General features: G+C 59.6%; 1 protein-coding gene across 2 annotated transcripts; it reads right to left on the bottom strand.

Moving 5' to 3' along the window:
- Positions 1–4,087: 4,087 nt before the first annotated feature.
- GATA3 (GATA binding protein 3) lies at positions 4,088–17,800 on the bottom strand. 2 transcript variants are annotated; one of them, XM_056114648.1, is made up of 5 exons: positions 17,157–17,800; positions 14,672–15,211; positions 10,976–11,118; positions 7,493–7,618; positions 4,088–4,375 (listed from the first exon to the last, which is right to left on the bottom strand). In XM_056114648.1, exons 1-5 carry the CDS (start codon positions 17,395–17,397, stop codon positions 4,091–4,093), a joined length of 1,335 nt encoding a protein of 444 aa, XP_055970623.1. In that variant the 5' UTR covers positions 17,398–17,800; the 3' UTR covers positions 4,088–4,090. The 2 variants fall into 2 exon arrangements, with proteins under 2 accessions (XP_055970623.1, XP_055970622.1); XM_056114647.1 differs by having other exon boundaries at positions 10,976–11,121; positions 17,157–17,785.
- Between the last annotated feature and the right edge of the window lie 907 nt (positions 17,801–18,707).

Raw genomic sequence — 18,707 nt, 5'->3', positions numbered from 1 at the left:
AGTAATTCCTCAGTGCAGAGCCAGGAATAACTCCTGAACATCGCTGGGTGTGACCCAAAAAGAAAAGAAGAGGCCAGAGCAGGATTAAGACCGAGCACTGTCCCAAGCTGATGAAAAGCAAAACCAAGAACAGAATCTGGATCTCCGTCCTCTCTGTGGGCTTAGACCTCCTCTCTGCTGATCATGCCCCGAAGAAACCCAGCAGAGACTCGCCTCCCGCCGTCTGCCTTCAGTCCCGGGGATGTTCACGGGCCCCTCCAGTGCCTACTCTGGACCCATTCCAGAGGCACTTCCTCAGGGTGCCACCCCTGCAACCCAGGCCTCGTCCCGGCACAAGGTGACACGGCTCCCAGACGCTCAGGCTGGGAGGACCCTGACAGGAGAGGGTGCAGGCAGGGCTCAGCTGTGAGGCTGACGGTTAGACCCGGCCAGGAGGGTGGGAGGACGAGGACTTGAGGCGCAGCTTCAAAGGGACCTCTTCCTCCTGGTGTCTGTCTGAGAGAAGGTGCCACTTCCCCCAGCTCCAAGGGCGTGCGTCCACAGAGGGGAGAAGATGCGGGCCTTGGGGTGAGGAGGGGGGCACCCGGACGCACAGGGGCAGAGCTGCAGGCGGGTCCCCGGGTCAGGCTGGGCACACAGTGGAAACCATCTGTTCCCTGTTCCCTGTTGTGGGTCTGTTAGTGTTGGCAGGAGGGGGAGTAAGTGGGTCCTTCAGGGGTCCAGAGAGGATGTTCTGAAGTAAAGCCCATATGACCAAGCTTGGAGATCATTTCACAGTCCACAAAACACTTGCCTTGCACGGGAGACCCCCTAGGACTGATCCCCAGCACCCCGTGGTCTCCTGAGCTCTGCCCAAGCACAGGGACAAGGAGTCAACCCTGAACAGCACCAGGTGTGACCCCAAACCAACCAATCAAGCCATCAAACCTCAGAAAGGCTGAGAACGTGAAGGCTGATGACAGAACACAGGCCGGGGTCACCCACCCCAGAGGCCCCCTAGGGAGCACAGCCCGGAGCTCTCTCGAGGGAAGTACCAGGCAAATGCCACCGAGCAAGTAAGGAGGAAAGAGACATCGCATCTCAGTCTCTCTCTTTCTGGTCGTGCTTCTAAATCTCAGGTCTGACTCGAGCACACCCGCTGGAAGGAGCACTGGCAAAGAGCGGAACAAACCGCCGAAAACTGCATCACTGAGTCTCTGAACCATCAGCTGTTCAGATGTCTGAGAACTGAGTCCGAAGCTAAGCTCTTTTCCAGCTGGGGAGTTTCCTTCTCTTCTACTTTTCAGTAAGCCTATTTCCAAATAAAAAAAAAAAATAAAATGTCTTTCATCACTCGTCTTGCACGTATCTCTCCCAAGGGATGTCTCATGGGTGACCCAGCAAACTTGTTTCCGAAAGGAAGGAGAGAGAGAGAGAGAGAGAGAGAGAGAGAGAGAGAGAGAGAGAGAGAAAGCACCTGCCATAGAGGCAGGAGGGGGTGGGGTGAGGGGTGATGGGAGGGAACCTGGGGACACTGGTGCTGGGAAATGTACACTGCGGGAGGGACCGGTGTTGGAACACTGTATGACAGAAACCCGACTATGAACAACTTTGTAAGGGTCTATCTCATGGTGATTCAATTAAAAAAAAATTTTTTAAAGGGGGAGCTGAGTGACACTACACTCGGGCGCTGTTTCCCCTAAAAGCCTTCTTTGTCTTCTGTGTGCCCCGCTTTCCCACGACAGCAAAAGAAAGAACAAACCATGTAAACCTAGAGCACCCTGAAGAAATGGAATTGTCAGTATTGCCGTCTGCAGTTTATTTTTATTTTATTTTTATTATTATTATTATTTTGCTTTTTTGGGTCACACCTGGCGATGCACAGGGGTTACTCCTAGCTCTGCACTCAGGAATTACCCCTGGCGGTGCTCGGGGACCATATGGGATTTTGGGAATCAAACCCGGGTTGGCTGTGTGCAAGGCAAATGCCCTACCTGCTGTGCTATTGCTCCAGCCCACCTGCCGTCTGCAGTTTAAACCTCCCACAAGGTCTTCTAGAAATGCCGGCGCTTCACTCGACCTGAGTGATGAGATGATGTTTGCCCGGGACTCAGCAGGGACACACGAGCCGCGAGCCCTTAGACGCCCCACAGTTTCAGGACTGACTTGGGGAGTTTTCTCTGGCCTCCCACCCCGAGAATGTCAAGAATGTGAACTCCCTGGTCTGGAGGTGAAAGGGCGTCACTCAACCTGTGGGCGAACAGAGAACCAGTCCACGCTGAGAGGCTGAGACTAGTCAAACGTCCTGGGGTGAACGTGGCCGTGGGGAGCTCCAGTCAGGGGGCGAGGGGCAACTGAGCTGGGACTCAGGGCAGAGGGCAAACTCGAGCCAGGAAGATGCCTGCTGCAGCTCGCTCATTCTCTGCTCCCTTATTTCAGTGTGGAGTGTGAGAGTTAAGCTGTTTGCTGGGGGGTGGGGGACGCCCAGAGCGACAGCACAGCAGGGAGGGGCACTTGCATGCCAGAGGCCGACATGGGTTCAATCCCCGGGATCCCATATGGTCCCCTGAACACCACCAGGTATCCCCACCTCCCAAATAAAAACAAACAAAAAAAACAACAGCCGAAAAAAAAAAAACACCTTTGCTCAGGAGGCCGAGGCCACAAGGCCACAATGGATAAATGACCGGGCGACACAATGACAACAGCAAGGAAGGAACTGGGAAACTGGGACAGGCTTAGTTAGAACCCAAGCACTTCTTTGTTCGCAAACGCTCCAGTGAATGGTGCCTGGGCTGTGGGTTCATTCAGCACTAGTGTGAGCAAAGGTGAAAAGGGGCAGCACCCAACTGCCATTGGCGCCCTGGCCCACCCCACCCTCAGCCGCCTCACCTGTGGCTCGACCCAAACCTGTCCCTCTCCTCCCAGCAGCCCACTGGCTATTCCTACTGGCTCCTGGGGCTTCCAAGGAGATCCATCGGAAGATGCCCTGTTCCCCAAGCCCACGGCGGGGAACTGCTGAAGCCAGGAAATACCTTTTTCTTGGGTTACCTAGAAGGACGGGTTCCCTCTCCGCATGGACGCATCTCTCTGCCGGCTGTAGAGCACCATCATGCAGCAGCCGGGTGGGCCGGGCGCGCGAGAGAGACACACAGACACTGCGTTCCCTTAGAAGCTATTTAATAAATATCATCCGAAAACAAAGTAGAACAGAATCCCTCAGGAGCACAGCCATCTTCAGTCGAGGAATGCCTTCTAGTTTTATTTAACCCAAACTTGAGAGAGAAAGAAAATATTAAAACAAAAACAAAACAAAACCAAAAAAAGCCGCTCTTAACACTAGCAGTAAATAAATTTGTACAACAATTCAGTCTGTATAATATGATGAAATAAATCTACATCTCTGCTTATCTGGGAGTTTTGAATTATACATACAAACAATTACAGGGTTCTGTTCACAGAGCGGGGGGCAGGGTTGGGGGGGTCCTGGAAAGCCAATTGCCCAGAACCCCAGAACTGAGAATTCCCCCCCCCAGCTCAGAACAAATGATTTGCCTATAACTCTTCTTTTTTATTTTAATTTTTTTTGTTTTTTTGCTTTTTTTTCTTGCTTTTTTTTTGTTGGCTTTTTTTCTGTCTTTTTTGTTTTTTTTTTTTTTTACGTTTGTTTGTACTTTTTGCCTTTAATGCATCAAACCATCATGACCAGTGTAAGAAAGCCCAACTGGCAGTTTGTCCATTTGGCTATCAGACCTTGTTTCTTGTTTCCCCCCACTTCATTTCCCCCCAGAATTCATAAAATTCTCAGCAGTCCTTCACGCCTTTCTTCCCAGCTACCCAGATGCAACGAAGTCCTGTTCAAATGTACAGTGTTCCTTACAGTGTAAGTTCTATGCGACGCTCAGGTTTACTTTCACAGCACTAGAACCCTGTTTGGTAGGGAGTGAGTCTGAATGGCTTATTCACAATGGAATCCAGGATGGCGAGCGAGAGCGGACCCCCACGCTGCGAGCCTCCTCTGCCTCTGCCCTGCCACAGCCCTGTCCTTCTCGGCTTCATGATTCTTGCTCCTGCAGACGCACACGCGGGCGGGGGCTGGCGGGGCCGGGCCCTAGCCCATGGCGGTCACCATGCTGGAAGGGTGGTGAGGCGCGAAGGAGAGGCTGGCCGGGGGGTGCATGGGCGTGGGCGTGGTCAGCATGTGGCTGGAGTGGCTGAAGGGGGAGATGTGGCTGAGAGAGGACATGTGTCTCGACAGGGCGGCGGGGTTGAAGGAGCTGCTCTTGGGGAACTCGTCCAGCGTCTCGTGGACCTTCTTGCACTTTTTCGACTTGCTAGACATCTTCCGGTTCCGGGTCTGGATGCCTTCCTTCTTCATGGTCAGGGGTCTGTTAATCTAAACAAAGATCAATTTTTTTTTTTTTTACTTTTGTTGGCCGGCTCTGAGCTGCCGCGCCTCCATCCTGGGCAGACGTCTGCTTTCCAAGGCCACACGTGCCCCCACCTCGGCTGCTCTCCCTCCCAGGACCCTCAGTCCTGTCAGGGCTCTGGCTTCGGTGGGCTTCTGCCCACCCAATCAGATTCAGAAGCCAAGAGCCCAGAGGCCGGAGAGATCGCACAGCGGGGAGAGCATTTCCCTTATACGCAACCAACCCAGGTTTGAATCCGAGCATTCCATAGAGTCCCCCAAGCACCACCAGGATTGTCATTCCTGAGTGCAGAGACAGGAGGAAGCCCTGAGCATCGCCAGAAAGCCAAATAAAATAAAATGAAGTGGTTGAATGCAGAAAGAAAAAAAGAGAGAGAGAAAGAAAGAGAGAGGGAGAAAGGAACAAAGGAAGGAAGGAAGGAAGGAAGGAAGGAAGGAAGGAAGGAAGGAAGGGAGGGAGGGAGGGAGGGCGGGCGCGGGGCACGAGGCATATTCTGGAGTCCCCCAGAAAGAATGTCAGGGGGCGGGCACCCAAGAGCGCCTCTTCTTGAGAGTTTCCCCTGTACATTTCATGAGCACAAGGTGCTGAGGGACCCTGAACAGAGGCAGGCAGGGGGTCACTATTCCTCTGACACATAGGCAGACACTTTCCAGGCAACTGGAAATGTTGGCGTCTGTCTGTCTGTCTGTCTGTCTGTCTGCAAAAGGCCCATCCCTGGCCCAGGTCAATCTAGTTCCCTCGCCCAGACGTGGGTGCTGTGAAAGCTGTTGGAAAATGTCCCCCTTTAATCTGTGTTTCGAGGTCAGTATTGGGCTGCTTTGGCTTTTCGGGGAGCGAGGGGTGCAGGATCGGTCAAACACTGGTTCCTGCGTGCAAGGCAAGTGCTTGAGCACTGAGAGACACACACACAGCCGGGCCGGGACTCGGGGTCCCAAGGAGGGGGGCTCGCAGGGGAAAACTGCAGGAAAACTCCGGCCCATGTCCCAGGGTGGCTGGAGTTGCGGGGGCCAAGTCCTCCCAGTTCTGTTCTCCAGCTCTAACCAGAACCACAACTCCAGGTCCAGTCGCTGGTAAGGGGGTCTGGGCAAAGCCTGGGTAGGAAGAAGGTGCCCACCCTGCAAATGACCCGGAAATGAAACAGTCAGGGGCACCAGCCTCAGCTTGGGAGCCCGCGCCCGCCAGCCCACTCTTCTTCATCTTATTGCAAAAATGCAGCTGAGTCGGGGCCTGGGAGCAAAGAGGGGGCTGCCACCTCGGAGCAGACCCCACTGCCCAGGTGCATGGGGGGCAGGCACCACCTGGGCAGGCCGGCTGCAGGGAAACATCTCCCAAAAGGGAAAGTCGGGTCCACCATCCTAACCCTCAGGGGAGACACAGGCAGGGGAGGTGCCACCACCATCTGGCTCACTCACTGCGAGAGTTAAAAACTGGGAGCCCACAGCAAGGGGGCGGCTGCCTGAGGCAGGGGCGCCCAACAGGAGCCAGACCCCAGGCAGGCTTCGAGACAGACGCCCCAGGGTCACCGCCAAGCCACCACCATGTCCGGCAAAGGGAGGCGACAGGGACCGAGCCCACACCAAGCCCGGCCATCTGGACAGCCGCCCCTCAGGCTGAGCCGCAGAGGTCTGCCGAGACTCTCTGGCCACTGTCCCCGCACCGCCCGGCCCCCCACCCAAAGGGGGGTGACTGGGACTGAGACAGGAAGGAAGTGCCCCAGGGCCTGCATCAGGGTTCTCCCCTGCCCAGGGTCCCCACTGTGGAGAGGAACGACTGCTTCCCTACTGGAGCCAGCCACAAACACAGAGCCGGTGGGTGAGGAAGCTGGGGCTGAGGAGGTCGCAGGGGCCCGTGGCATCTCCGGGATCAATGAGAAATTCATTGTCTTTGGAGGGTTGTTGTTGTTGTTGTTGTTGTTTCAATCAGACAGAATGGAGCTTCTCTGTCACTGGGGTTGAATCACCCCAAAGTCGACAGCTGGCACTGCCCCTCCAGCCCATCCCCTGTAGGAGCAGCCAGAGCCCAGCCCACACGACGCCCAAGAGAACATTCCCCGGGCCTGTTCTGAAACACCAGCGCTCCCGTCCCCTCCGTGTCCACTGGCCACTGGACAGTCCCCGGCTTCTCCCTGCCACAGGGTGCCATGACCCTCTTCTAGGAGCCCTTGTTTTTTCACAGGAGCTGGAAACACAGACACCGGCTTCTGGGCCTCACGCCGGCCACCAGGGCCTCCCTGGGAAGCACAGGCCTGAGGACCATCCAGCCCGCAACGGGGCAGCTCAGACTCCGGCGGCCTCTCACAGCCAGCTTCAAAGCCCAAACCGGTTCATCTCCGCTACCATGGACAAGCGAGAGCTGGACACAGGGCGGGGGGGTTCTGCTGGGAAGAGGTGGACCCAGCAGCCGGGCCTGCTGGCACTGGGCACCTTGAGGGAGTGGGGAAGAGGGTCCACCCCGCAGACTGGGGGCCGGGGCTCCCTATACTGGGTGACCCTGCAGGAGAGAGGAGGTGACCCCAGACCTCCAGGCACACACTCCCCCTGCCCCCACGTACCCCCAGGAAAGGCAGGAGTGAGGCCAGAATAGGCCCGAGCCAGGTTCTGGAAACACTACTGTTGCCAGGTCAGGGGCGCACAGATGTCTGGTCAGGCCCACACCGAGGGCCTGGCTGGGGGAGTGGCCGGTCAGCCAGAGTGGGCCTCAGAAAGCAGGTGGACCCCAAGTAAACAGATGTGAAGCGACACCGCTCACTCCAGCCCGAGTGGACAGTGCCGCGGGCGGCCTTGGCTGCAGGAAAGACAGAGGTGCCCCGCAGTGCCCCAGGGGCCCATGGACGCCCCACCTCAGGTTCTGGCTCCCGGACTCCCTGGACAGTCCCGGGCTCTGGCCCCACCAGCTCCGCACCTGCAGGAGTCCGTGAAGAAGCCCCTTCTCTCCTCCCCCTCGCCCACTAGTGGAAAGAGGCTGTAGGTCGCTGGCACAGGTCCGAGTCCCGTCCTCACGGGCCAGGCCAGCTGCACCAACGGGGCGGTATGGGGTGCCCCGGCTCCACAGAGCCCCTGCTCGGGGACAGGCGCGACACTTACATTGTGCAGCTTGTAGTAGAGGCCGCAAGCGTTACACACCGGGTCCCCGTTGGCGTTCCTCCTCCAGAGCGTGGTGGTGGTGGTCTGGCAGTTGGCGCAGGACGTACCCGCCCTTCTGGCTGCAGACTGCGGGAGAGAGGGGGGCCCGGGCCCTTGTTAGCAGTGTTTCTCGTGCTGAGAGACAAGTCTAAACCATTTTACAAAGCAAATGAACTACGGGTGGGAAGGGGCAGCCGCTCAGAGCCCCCAGAGGGAAATGAGAGTAAGTGCCTGGCGGGGGTGGTGGGGGGGGTGGCTGAGGACCCAGCCCCTGTCCCAGCAGAAGCTGCCAGCCCGCCCACCTGCCCGCCCTCGTGAAAAATCCCGCTGACAGGCCAGACTGATCTGAGGGGCGCAACCCCTGCTGCAGACCTGCCCCAGCCCTTTCACAATGCAGCAGGCAAGGCGATCAGTGTCCCAGGTGGGCAGCTGGTCCCAAGGCGGTGTGCAGCCGCACATGGCAGCAACTCCGGGTTTGATCCCCGGCATCAGACAGTCCCCCCTAAGTACCTCCAGGGGGAGGCTCAGAGGCCCCCAGGGATTCCCTGGGAGAAGAGGAAGAGGAGGAAGAAGAAGAGGAAGGGGGAGGGAGGGACAGAAGGGAAGGAAAATAATTTTCCAGGGTGCCCCGGCTCAGCAACCTGGGGTCCCAGTCCCGGGATGAGGCTCCCAGCTCATGAGTCAAACTGAAGATGAACAAGCCCCTCGTCCTCCGCCCCTCCCCCCTCCCTGCCCCTCAAGGTCTCCTTATTGGCTATTCACTGAGCTGGCTGAGGCGGGTCAAAGGTCAGCCTCATTCTACAGCATCCTGACTAAATGGGACCCTTTTAGTTGTTGAACTAAACTTGTTGAAAGAAAATGGAATTAAGGAGAAGAAAAAAAAAAACACTTAACAGCTAAAACATTCCCGGGTGACTCCCCCAAGGCCTGGGATTGAGGAAGAGACCTCAAGGTTTGCTCTGGCATCAGAGAGATCCTGGAGCTGTGCTCAGTGCTCACTGCGGCTCCCCAGGGCTCTCCCGGCCTGCTGGGGGGCACACACAGTTGGTCTGGGCCCCCAAAGCTGCCAGAGACAGGCCAGGGTGATAGCACAGCGGGAAGGGCGTCTGCCTGGCATGTGGCCAACCTGGGTTCCATCCCCAGCATCCCATAGGGTCCCCCCAGCACCGCCACGAGTGAACCCAGAGTATCCCTGGGTGTGACCCCCAAACCAAAACTTAACACACAGGTAAAAACCAAAGCTGCCAGGCCCGGAAGAAATGGAGCTCTGGCTGGAAAAGACCCCCCAGTTCCCAAGCGCTCCCCAGACAGGCCACACCTGCCTCCTGCTCGAACTGTGGGTTTCCTCAGAAACCCGGGATGCTCTGAGTCTTGAGGGGACAGAAATGAAAGCCAGCCTTGACCTCCCCTTGTTGACAAGTCCTGGGCCTCAGCCCAGTTCCAGAGTGGGGAGCCCCTCTCTGCAGGCTCAGGGACCCTCGCATCCTGTGACCTGGCCACTGGGACCCCTCCCAGCCCAGCAGCTCTGCACCTGCAGATAGGTGGCCCCCTCTCATAGTCACCTCAGGAACATCCACCCGCAGAGCTCAGGAAGCTCCCTCTGCCCACCGCCAGACACCCCCAGCCCTGGCCACATCAGAGCGGGATCCCCCCTGGGCCAGAGGAGAGTGCTGGGCGCCCCCACAAGGAACCATGTCCAACCACCCAACTCCACCCCCGCCAGACTCAGAGGCCCCTTAGGGCTGAAAACCTCAGCTATTGCATGAGCTCCTGGAGGCCAGGGGAGCTAACAGTTCTCGGCAACCGGACATAAAACCCTGCTCCAGAGACAGAGGAGTCAGAAGGAGAAGAGCAGAGAATGCGCAGCCCAAGGAAGGAGAGGGGCATGAGGCCAGCGGGTGGCGCAGCCCCCAGTCAAGCCAAGCCTCGCCTCCTCCCACCTGCCCGCGTCCTTGTCTTTGCCTGAGAGACCAGCCGTAGTGCAGCGACTGAGGCGCTGGCCTTACTGCTCCCCATCGGTTCCCCCAGGAGTGACCTTGAGCACAGAGCCGGGAGTCACCCCTGAGCACCACCAAGCGTGGCCCCAAACCCAAACAGACACTAAGAGACCAAGGCCAGGGGCATCGTATCTTACTCCAGCAAGAGGCTTTGGGTTCCTAATTTTCTTCCATTCCACCCCCCCCCCTTTTCTTTTCTCCTTCTTCCCCCTCACGAAGGCCAGGTTCTGAATGATTCAGAACATTCTTTTGTGGTGCAATCATACTCATTCTGTGCTAACACCTCCAGCCATTTTTTTTTAACACTTCTTGTTCTGATACGTTCAAACATCTCGATGTTTAGGTTGGGAAAGCCGAGTCGCTGTTTATGAGTTATCTCCAGGGCTCAGATATCCGGCAGCTTTTTCCTAGGAAGTCAGCTTCGCACATGAGAGAAAAGGGTGTGTGTGTGTGTGTGTGTGGTGTGTGTGTGTGGGGGGGGGGGGGAATGCCAAGCTGCAAGAGGCTGGCGGGGGGCGGTGGAGAAAGTTGGAGAAGGGGCGAAGATCAGAAAGAGGCAGCCGAGCCATGCGACCCTGGCATCCCAGCAAGGAAAGGGCTCTGCTGAGGGAATTCTCTGCTGAGAGCCTGGAGGATCTGTCTTACTGCCGCCCCCGGGGCTGGAGGGCACTGAGTCCCCATGGATGCTGGGGGCGGGTTCCAGGATTGTTCATCATCACCAGAAAAGAGGGTGTTTTTGATCTCACTGAACTAGGGCTGTATCGGCCAAGGCTGCTTTGACTTGTCCTGGCCACTTACACTTGCAATTCAGCTGCCCCCAGCTCCCAAGGCTAGGACATGGGGGGAGGAGGGAATTGCCCTGTGGTGCACAGGCTCCGGGTGTTTCCAGAAGAAAGAGGAGGGGTTGGTGAAAGCTTCCGAGTGGCTCACAAGGAAAGCAAGACCCGGGGCTGGCCAGATACATCTGCGAGCTAGGAGTCTGAGAAGGGGCCAGTGAACCAGGCACAGAGAAAATCCCTCCTGGGCCCCGTCCAGCTGCAGGCCAGCACCAGGCAACTGGAAATGTGCAGGTTCTGGATGTGTCTGGAACATTCCCTCCTCCACCCACAGGAAAGATCAATGCATCTCTTGTCCCGGTCTCAAATCCCCTTCCAGACCCAGGTTCCATTCTTACAGGCACTGAGGGACCAAAGCACTCAGGAAGGGAGAGAGAGGAGGGGGAGAAAGACAGAGACACAGAGAGACAGAGACAGAGACAGAGAGCAACAGAGAGAAGAGTGTGTGTGCCTGTGTGTGTGTGCGCGCGTGCGCGTCTGCGTGTGTGAGTGTGCATGTGTGTCTGTGTGTTTCTATCTGGCCAACTGGGGAGTAGATAGAGGGAGAGGAAGCATGTCCCTCATGGCCTGCCCGCGAGCGCCAAGTCCCCCAGCCCTGTCCCAGGACTCACCAGTCTCCGCTTGGGTTTGATGAGGGGCCGGTTCTGCCCGTTCATCTTGTGGTAGAGGCCGCAGGCATTGCACAGGTAGTGGCCGGTTCCGTCTCGCCGCCAGAGCGGGGTGGACGTGGCCCCACAGTTCACGCACTCCCGGCCTTCTAGAAACAAGACGAAACTCGGTGAGGAAGAGCGGAGGGAAGGCATGGCTGCTCCTTGCAGGGACCTCCGAGGCCACCAGTTGTCCCCTCCAGACCCTGTGGTGGGAGGGGGTAGGGGCAGGGAGGTGGAGAGCCTGTTCCCCGCCAAGATTCTGACAGGGCAGAGGAGAGGCGCTGGCCAGGGAAGAAGAGAATTTTGGGGGACTTGAAATGACACCTAGCAGGTTGGCCGCCCTGAGGCATATCCCAGCCCTGCATCCATTTCCCCCACAAAGGAAGACAAAGGGGAGTCTGAGAGCTGAGGAGGGGAGGAAGCGGGGTGATTGCCCCAATCACAGATACCCAGTAGCCAAAGGCATTGATCGATTGGCTGATTGACTCTGGCATCGAGGACTCTGGATTTTACTTCCAATAAAATTGTACATGTTCCAGGCTGGCAGCGTTCGGGGCCTGGCAGAGCCTCGCTGCCCCCACAACCAGTTTCCTTGACTTTTCAAGGCAGAAACCAGGAGATCTATGAGTATGAGATGGCCCTGGAGGGTCCTGGAGTGGGGGGGTTCCAGAGAGAAGGGCCCCCTAAGGGCCCAGGACAAGGGAGGGGGCCACAGCCAGACAGCCAGACTGCCTTCTCTCTTTTTCCAAAAAACAAACAAACAAAACAAACAGCAAACCGGCCAGGCCAGGTTGGAGCCGCGTAGGCCAGGCCAGCAGCTTCTGGAAAGAAGGTTCAGAACATATGCGACTCCTGCCTTGGAGGGAGGAGGAGGAGGAGGAGGAGGAGGAGGAGGAGGAAGAGGAGAATGGGGTGAGCCCCCCAGTTTGCGGCAGCATCTGGAGGAGGGGTGAGAGGCGCCCCTCGCACCCCAGTGAGGGCACTTTGTTTCAGAGGCAAAATGCTCAACCAGGAACCAGCTCAGCCCAGAGGCCAGGAGGCAGGGCAGCTGGGGCGGGCGGGGGGGGGGGGGACTTGGGGACCCTACAGTACGGGGGCACTGAGGGAGGGACCCCAAGGGGTCACCATACAGGCTGGGGGGCATAAGGCAGAGCTTGAGGGTCTGTGTGTCCCCAGGAGTCCCCTCCACCAACCGAAAAGCACCAGGAGAGCTGGGCTGGCCGGGGAGGGCACTGGCCACTGTCACCCACGGCCCTCTGGGAACCAGGACACCTGCCCTGGGGGATGCAGGAGAGAATGGCCCCAGGCAGGAGCCCATGGGGGAGGTCACCTGCCCTTGGGGATGCGGGAGAGCGTGGCCCCAGGCAGGAGCCCAGCGGGGGAGGTAGGTGGCAGCTCCCGGGAGGAAGGGGCGGAAGGGGGAGGAAGGGGCCTCGGAGCTGGGGGATGCCCCAGTCTGACGCTGAGTCTGATTTCCTCTCCTGGCCGCCTGGCAGCGGGGGAGGTCACAGCTTCCGTTTCAAAGGGACAGAAAGCTCCCCAGGACGTCCCCTGGTGGAGGCTGGGGCTGCCCAGGTGCCAGGGAGGGGGAGGGTGGGTGGTGGGGTGAGTGGGGGTGGGGGCTTTCTGCGCTTTGGCATTTTCTTCCCTGGCCTCTCGCCAACCTTCAGAGGCGCAGGGAGTGAGTCCTGCCTCTCCCTCCTGCCTCTCCCAGGCCGCAGGACCCGGGCACCTAGCAGTGCCCAGTGCACAAGGGGAGGGAGCCAGGGGCTGTGCAGATGCCCTGACCCAGAGGAAGCCCAGAGGAGGTGAGGCCACACAAAGGCCCCTTGGAATAGGGCTCTGATGTCTGTTGCGGACCTGGCTCTGGGTTAGCACCCAGCACCAGCACCCAGCACCCAGCACCCAGCACCAGCATTAGCGCCCTGAATGAGGCTGGCAGAGGAGGCTGAACCACAGCTGCAACTGTCTCTGGGCCCCAGCCTCTCTTCTCACCAAGACCTTTGCAGAGAGGTTAAAAACACCCGCTCAAGCCCAGAGAACCCTTCCCCCCCCATCCCGCTCAGACAGAGGCTTCTGGAAAGTTCTTAGGGTCCCAGGGCCCCAGTGCCCGGAGAGGGGTGGGGGGGGCTGATAGGTTTACTCTGCGGGGTGAGGGGCCCCTGTGAGAAACGTAAAAGGAGGAAGTTAAAATCCCACTTTAAATCCTCTCTCCTCTCTCCCCTCTACCCCACCCCAATAAAACCTGAAATGAAATTACTCCCTAGGGGTTCAGGAAACCACAGCCCCTGCCCCACCACATGGAGATCAGGCCCCAGGGGAGCCCGGAGGAGAGAGCTGCAGCCCCGAAGGGCTGTCCCCCTCTGCACACCCCCAAACCACCAGGCTGGCCTCAGCAAGGAGACCTGCCCCCAGCCTGAATCAAACACCCAGAAGGAAGAACTTAAAAAAAAAAAAACACCAGCCATCCCGAGGTGACCTACACCCCCGGCTCTGCCCCAGGGCAGGGGCGGCTGCCCCCTCCTCCCCAGAGCCGCCCCCTCTCCCGCTGCTGCTGTAGCTCAGGGCAGCTCTGAGCCTAACCGCATCCGGACTCTATTAGAGTTCCTGGCCCGGGATAAACAATGCGACTGTCGCGTGCGGCAGTCTGAAAATAATTGGATTAGCTAAAACATATCAGCTAAATAGAGACAGTCCTGCACAGGCAGCGGGGTGAATGTCACGGGGAAAAACCTGAAAACTGATCTCATGGCCGGTCAGCCGGCCGGGCCTCCCTCCACGGGCGGCGCCCAAAGCGGGCAGGGCCAGTCCGGCTCCGGCTCCAGCGAGGAACGGAGCTTTCAGGGCCGAGGGTCGCTCTCGCTCTCGCCGGTCCCTGGGGACTCCCACCCCCTCTCGCCCCTGCTTCCGTTAGAAACAGCACCTCTGCTCTGAGAGCCAGAAGCCAGGTGTGGGCGTGGGCGCGCGCGTACTCTGCTCAGAGCCCTTTTCTCTTTCTTTCTTGGACAACAGGCTGAGCGGAGAAGCCCAGAGAAGAGACACACCCCTGAAACGGAAAATCTCTGCAGGCCTTTATGTTACCCCTCCAGCTCCGCGGGTGCAGGGCCAGGCCCAGGCCAGGCCCCAGCCAGGACCCCCGCCTGGCCTGGAAGAGCCCGAAAGCCAGGGGGTAGCTCCTGCGGCCAGGGGCCACCTGCTCCTTTTCCAATTGTTACCTTCCCTCCGCACAGCCCCTCCCCAGGAGGCAGTCGAGAGCCCCCCTCTACAGCCCAGAAATAGGAGTCAGCTTTGGCCAACCTCCCGTGCCCCGAAAACATATGCCCAAACCCTGCCCTTGATGGCTGGACAGCTGACAAAGGTGGGCACCTCTGGTGAGCAGAGCCCAGAGAACATCCCAAGGCCCAAGAGTGGAGGCCCGCAGTAGTCTCGGCCCAGGTTTCGTTTCAGACCGATGCCCTCCCTCACTCCTGCATCCCGGGGCGGGGGGGGGCGGGGGGGGGGGGAGGCAGCCCTGGGGGTGGGCAGGAGAGCCTGGATGGGCTCCTCTGCCCATTTCCCTGCCCATCCAGCAGGGATAACTGTCATGGCTTTACTGTGCTGCTCAGAAGCGGGGGAGGAGGTGGGCGCTCAGAACCCCCAGGGTCCAGCTGCGCTTACCTGTGCTGGATCGCGCCTTGGGCCTGGACTTGCAGCCGAAGCCAGTGGGGGAGCCCCCGAGCAGGCTGCTGGGGGGGAACAGTCCCGAGCTGTACTCCGGCACATAGGGTGGGTAGGAGGTGATGGGGTGGTGGGCCGAGGTGGCGGCGCCCCCCAGGGCGGCCATGCCCGCTGCCCGCGGGTGCGAGGACTCCAGCTTCATGCTGTCGGGCAGCGGCACCTGGTACTTGATGCACTCCTTCTCCTCCGGCCGGCCCGCACCGCCCGCACCCGGCGTCGACAGCGCGGGGTCCGGGGACACGTCCTTGGGTGGGGTGGGCGGGAAGGTGAAGAGGTGAGGGCTGGAGTGGCCGGCAGACAGCGAGGAGGATGAGGCCGGCGGGTACACGGATAGGGGCCCTGGGGAGCCGTGGTGGATGGACGTCTTGGAGAAGGGACTGAGGTTCCAGGGCGAGGCGCTGTGGTGGCTGCCCAGGGCCTTGCCCCCGTCCAGCCAGGGCAGGGATCCATGCAGCAGCGGGGGGCGGCAGACCTGGCTTCCTGCGGGCAGGAGAGGGGCGGGCAGGTGAGCGGGACCAGGACCAGGCGTCTCCTCCGTCTCCTCCGAGCCTCACCTCCCGCGCCTCACCTCCCGCGCCTCACCTCCCGTGCAGACAAGATCGTTGAATCCTAGCCCAGGGCACTCTTCACCTCCCTCTTGCCACCCCATCCCCTCCACAGGGGCCAGTGCCTGGGTAAGGCCTTAGGGGCCTATTCAGACTCTCCAGACGCACTTTCTGAATCACACCCTCCCCTGTCCCAAATGAGCTTGATTTATTGGCTTCCTTCAGTGACCCAGCTTCCCGGTCCCAGACTTCATCCCAGCTGATAAGAGCCCAGGCCGTGAATGATGGGGTCCGAAGTGGGGATATGGCTGCTGCGAGGCTGCTCCCCGCTGGGAAGACCCCGGCTTCAGCGGGGCCCTGCCCGGGAGAGGAGATGTCAGTGCTCTGCCCCATCCCTTTCCAAGGCCTGCGGTGGCATTTGCTAAGGGAATTTTCCTCGTTAGGTTGTGGGGGTTTTCCGCCTTTTTTGGCCTAACCACGTTCTCCATGAGAAGAAATTGAAATCAGTCCCAAATGCCACTGAGTTGTGATTCCACCAGTGGTAAAGCAACAACAAAAGGTAAATTTTCACCTGAACGGGGGGCACCGGGGTGCCGGCTCTCCCCTGCCTGCGCCACACGCTACACGGCCATTCATTTTCAGGAATGAGCTCGGCCCGGCTCAGGCCCTGGGGTCCTGGGAGCCGCACAGCTCAAACTGCCGGGCAGATCCTCGCCTTATTGATCTGCTCTCGGGCTGCCCTGCCTTTGCCAGTTCATTTAACCATTAAAAACAATACTGAAACCAAAATTGAGAGAAAGAGAGAGAGGGAGAGAGAGAGGAAGGGGAGGGCAGAGGGGGGAAGGAGAGCTCTCTGAAGCCTGGGTCAAGATTCGCAGTATGCAGGAAGTAGTTTAGTAAATAATATGAAGCCTGCATCCACCGCCTTCCATTCGGCTCTGCATCTGCAGAGAACTCGGGCAGCGAGCAGAAACAATTGTCTCCACGCAGCGACAGCGGCCGAGGGTCTGTCCTCAGCTGAGGACAGGGTCACTGAGACTGTCTCCTGCGGCTCCAGTCCCAGAAACAGTCGTTGCCGTTTCTTCAGAGGCTCCAGATTCCAGCGGGATTGATTCTGCCTCCACCACCCCACATTACCTCCGGGCAAACTTTCTTTTTAACATTTCTAAACTCTCGAAACTCCTCAAGGTGAAAGAGAAAGAAAGAAAAAGAAGACAACAACAGAAAGACCACTGGGAAAGGCTCCTAGGCACCCGCTAGCGATTCCTCCGGATGCCTGGGCTAGGCCGAGCAGAGGCGCCCAAGGAGGCCTGCGGGCCACGGCCGGGAAATTCTGTGCAGCCGGGCTGGCGAGCCCCGCAGCCCTGGCCCTCACCGCGGAGCCCTCGCTTGGCAGGACCCCACTCGGCAAAGGCAAAGTTGAGGGGGAGCAGACCTGGTCCCCAAACACATAAGCTCCGGCCGGAGGTTCGGAGACAGAGGAGCCAAAAATACTAATAAATAACAATCCTCAAAAAAATGCGCCTCTCGGGGGCCTTTCTGGAAGCGGGCAGGAGACACCCACGGAGGTAGCTGGGTCTCCCTGCAAGAGGTTCGGGGATCAGCGGGGCCCTTTGGAGGAACTGAGTCCGAGCTGGGACCTGGCCGCCAGGTGCGTGCCCGCTGGAGCGGGGTGGCCCCCGCAGCCCAGAGGTGCCTGCGGAGGCTGTTTGCAGAAAAAGAAAAAAAAAACACTCCCGACCCGACCGACGAAAGCTCCCTCGCCCACTTCCGGGCCCCAGTTTTTCTTTTTCTTCGTCTTCTTCTTTTTTTTTTTAAATGAACCAGCACCGGCCCCCGGGCCTCCCTCCCGCGTCCCCGCGCGGGGTCCCCGCACTCACCGTGGTGGGCCGGCGGGTAGCGCTGCACCGTGGCGCGCACTGAGTTCCCGTAGTAGGACGGGACGTGGTTGCCTTGGCCGTCGATGTTGAAGAGCACGTCCACCTCTTCGGGCAGCGGGTACTGCGCCGGGTCCATGTAGGAGTGGCCGAGGCCGGGGTGGTGCGAGTCCGGGTGCTGCCCATTGAGCACGGCCGGGTGGTGGTGGCTCACCCAGCGAGGCTGGTCCGCCGTCACCTCCATGGCCCTGGGGGGCGCGGGGGTCTCCGGGGCGCTGCAGGTGCTGCCGCCGGCCGCGGGGCGCGGGGCGTGCGGGCGGACGGGCGGGTGAGCAAGTGAGGTTGTTATTTTAAAAAAGCCAAAAAAATTAACTTTTGAAGGAAAGGTCGTCTAGCAAAAAAAGAAAAATAAAAAAGAAGAAGAAGAAAAAGAAGAAGAAGAAATAAATTCCCAAAACATAGAGAGGCACTGACGAATCAAAAGGGGGTCCCGGCCGCCAGGAGCGGGATGCAGGCTTGGGGAGCCGGCTCACCTGCAAAGGAGAGAAGGCGAGACGCCGGTGAGCGCCTAAGTACCCGCGCACCTGAGTTCCCCCGAGTGGCACCACCTCCTCCCTCCGGCCGCACGGGGGGCGGGGGACACGCGCGCGCGCCTCCCGCGCCCCTGCGGCTCCCCCCGGAGCCCAACACCGAGGCCACACGGACGCTCTGTCCGGGACCCCCGTCCTAAGCCCTTCCCAGCACGTCTCCCCCGGGCGCGCAGGGCCGGGAGGCGCCGGGGCAGGGGCGGGCGGTGGCCGGCACGGCACCCACCTGGGCAGCCCGGAGCGGCGCGGGCCGGCGGGCGGCGGGCGGCGGGGGCTGGCTGGCGGGCCGGGGCGTTTTTTTACAGGGAATGCATTCTTTCTCCGAGTATCAAGACGGCGCCAGGCAGCTCAGTGCTCGCAGACAGCTGTGGCGCGACGCAACTTAAGGAGGTTCTAGTGTCATCCGCGCCGAGAGGGAGGAGCCAGGCGCGGGCGAGGAGGGGACGGGATCGCGGCACCAGGAAACGGCGACCCAAACCCGCGCCGGGCCCGCGCCCCCACCCTCGCGCACCCCCGCCCCTCGCTGACCGGAAAGGGGCGCCGCGCGGGGCGCAGGGGCCGGCCGGGGGCGGGGGTGCGAGCGCGGGTGCTTTAAAGGCGCGTGGGGCTCCCGCAGATGCACTGGGGGGCTCGGGGCCGCCCCGAGCGGGGGCCGCCGGCGGCCCGTTCAGCAAGCGCCTGTCGACGGCCGACTTTGTAAAGTGGACGGACTTGTGGGGGCTGGGGCTTTTGAGTTCTCTTTTTTGTCTTTTACCCAAAAAAAGAAAAATTTATAAGCCGATCCAGGAAATCGGGGAGTTCATTGATTTGGGGTGATGTCAACACAGATACGAAACAACAACAACAAAATTAAGAATAAAGTGCGATTCTCTCTGAGAGCCTGGAGCCGACGTTCTGGAAGACGCGGGCGGGGGGCGCAGGGGCGGTGGGGGGCCGCGGGGCGCGTGTTCCCGGGATCGGGGGAGCC

Source organism: Sorex fumeus, unplaced genomic scaffold (genome assembly GCF_029834395.1).
Source record: "Sorex fumeus unplaced genomic scaffold, SorFum_2.1 ptg000026l, whole genome shotgun sequence".
In the NCBI taxonomy this organism is placed as follows: domain Eukaryota; kingdom Metazoa; phylum Chordata; class Mammalia; order Eulipotyphla; family Soricidae; genus Sorex; species Sorex fumeus.
Note: the sequence above shows the minus strand (reverse complement) of the source record. Positions and strands in the feature narration are given on the sequence as shown.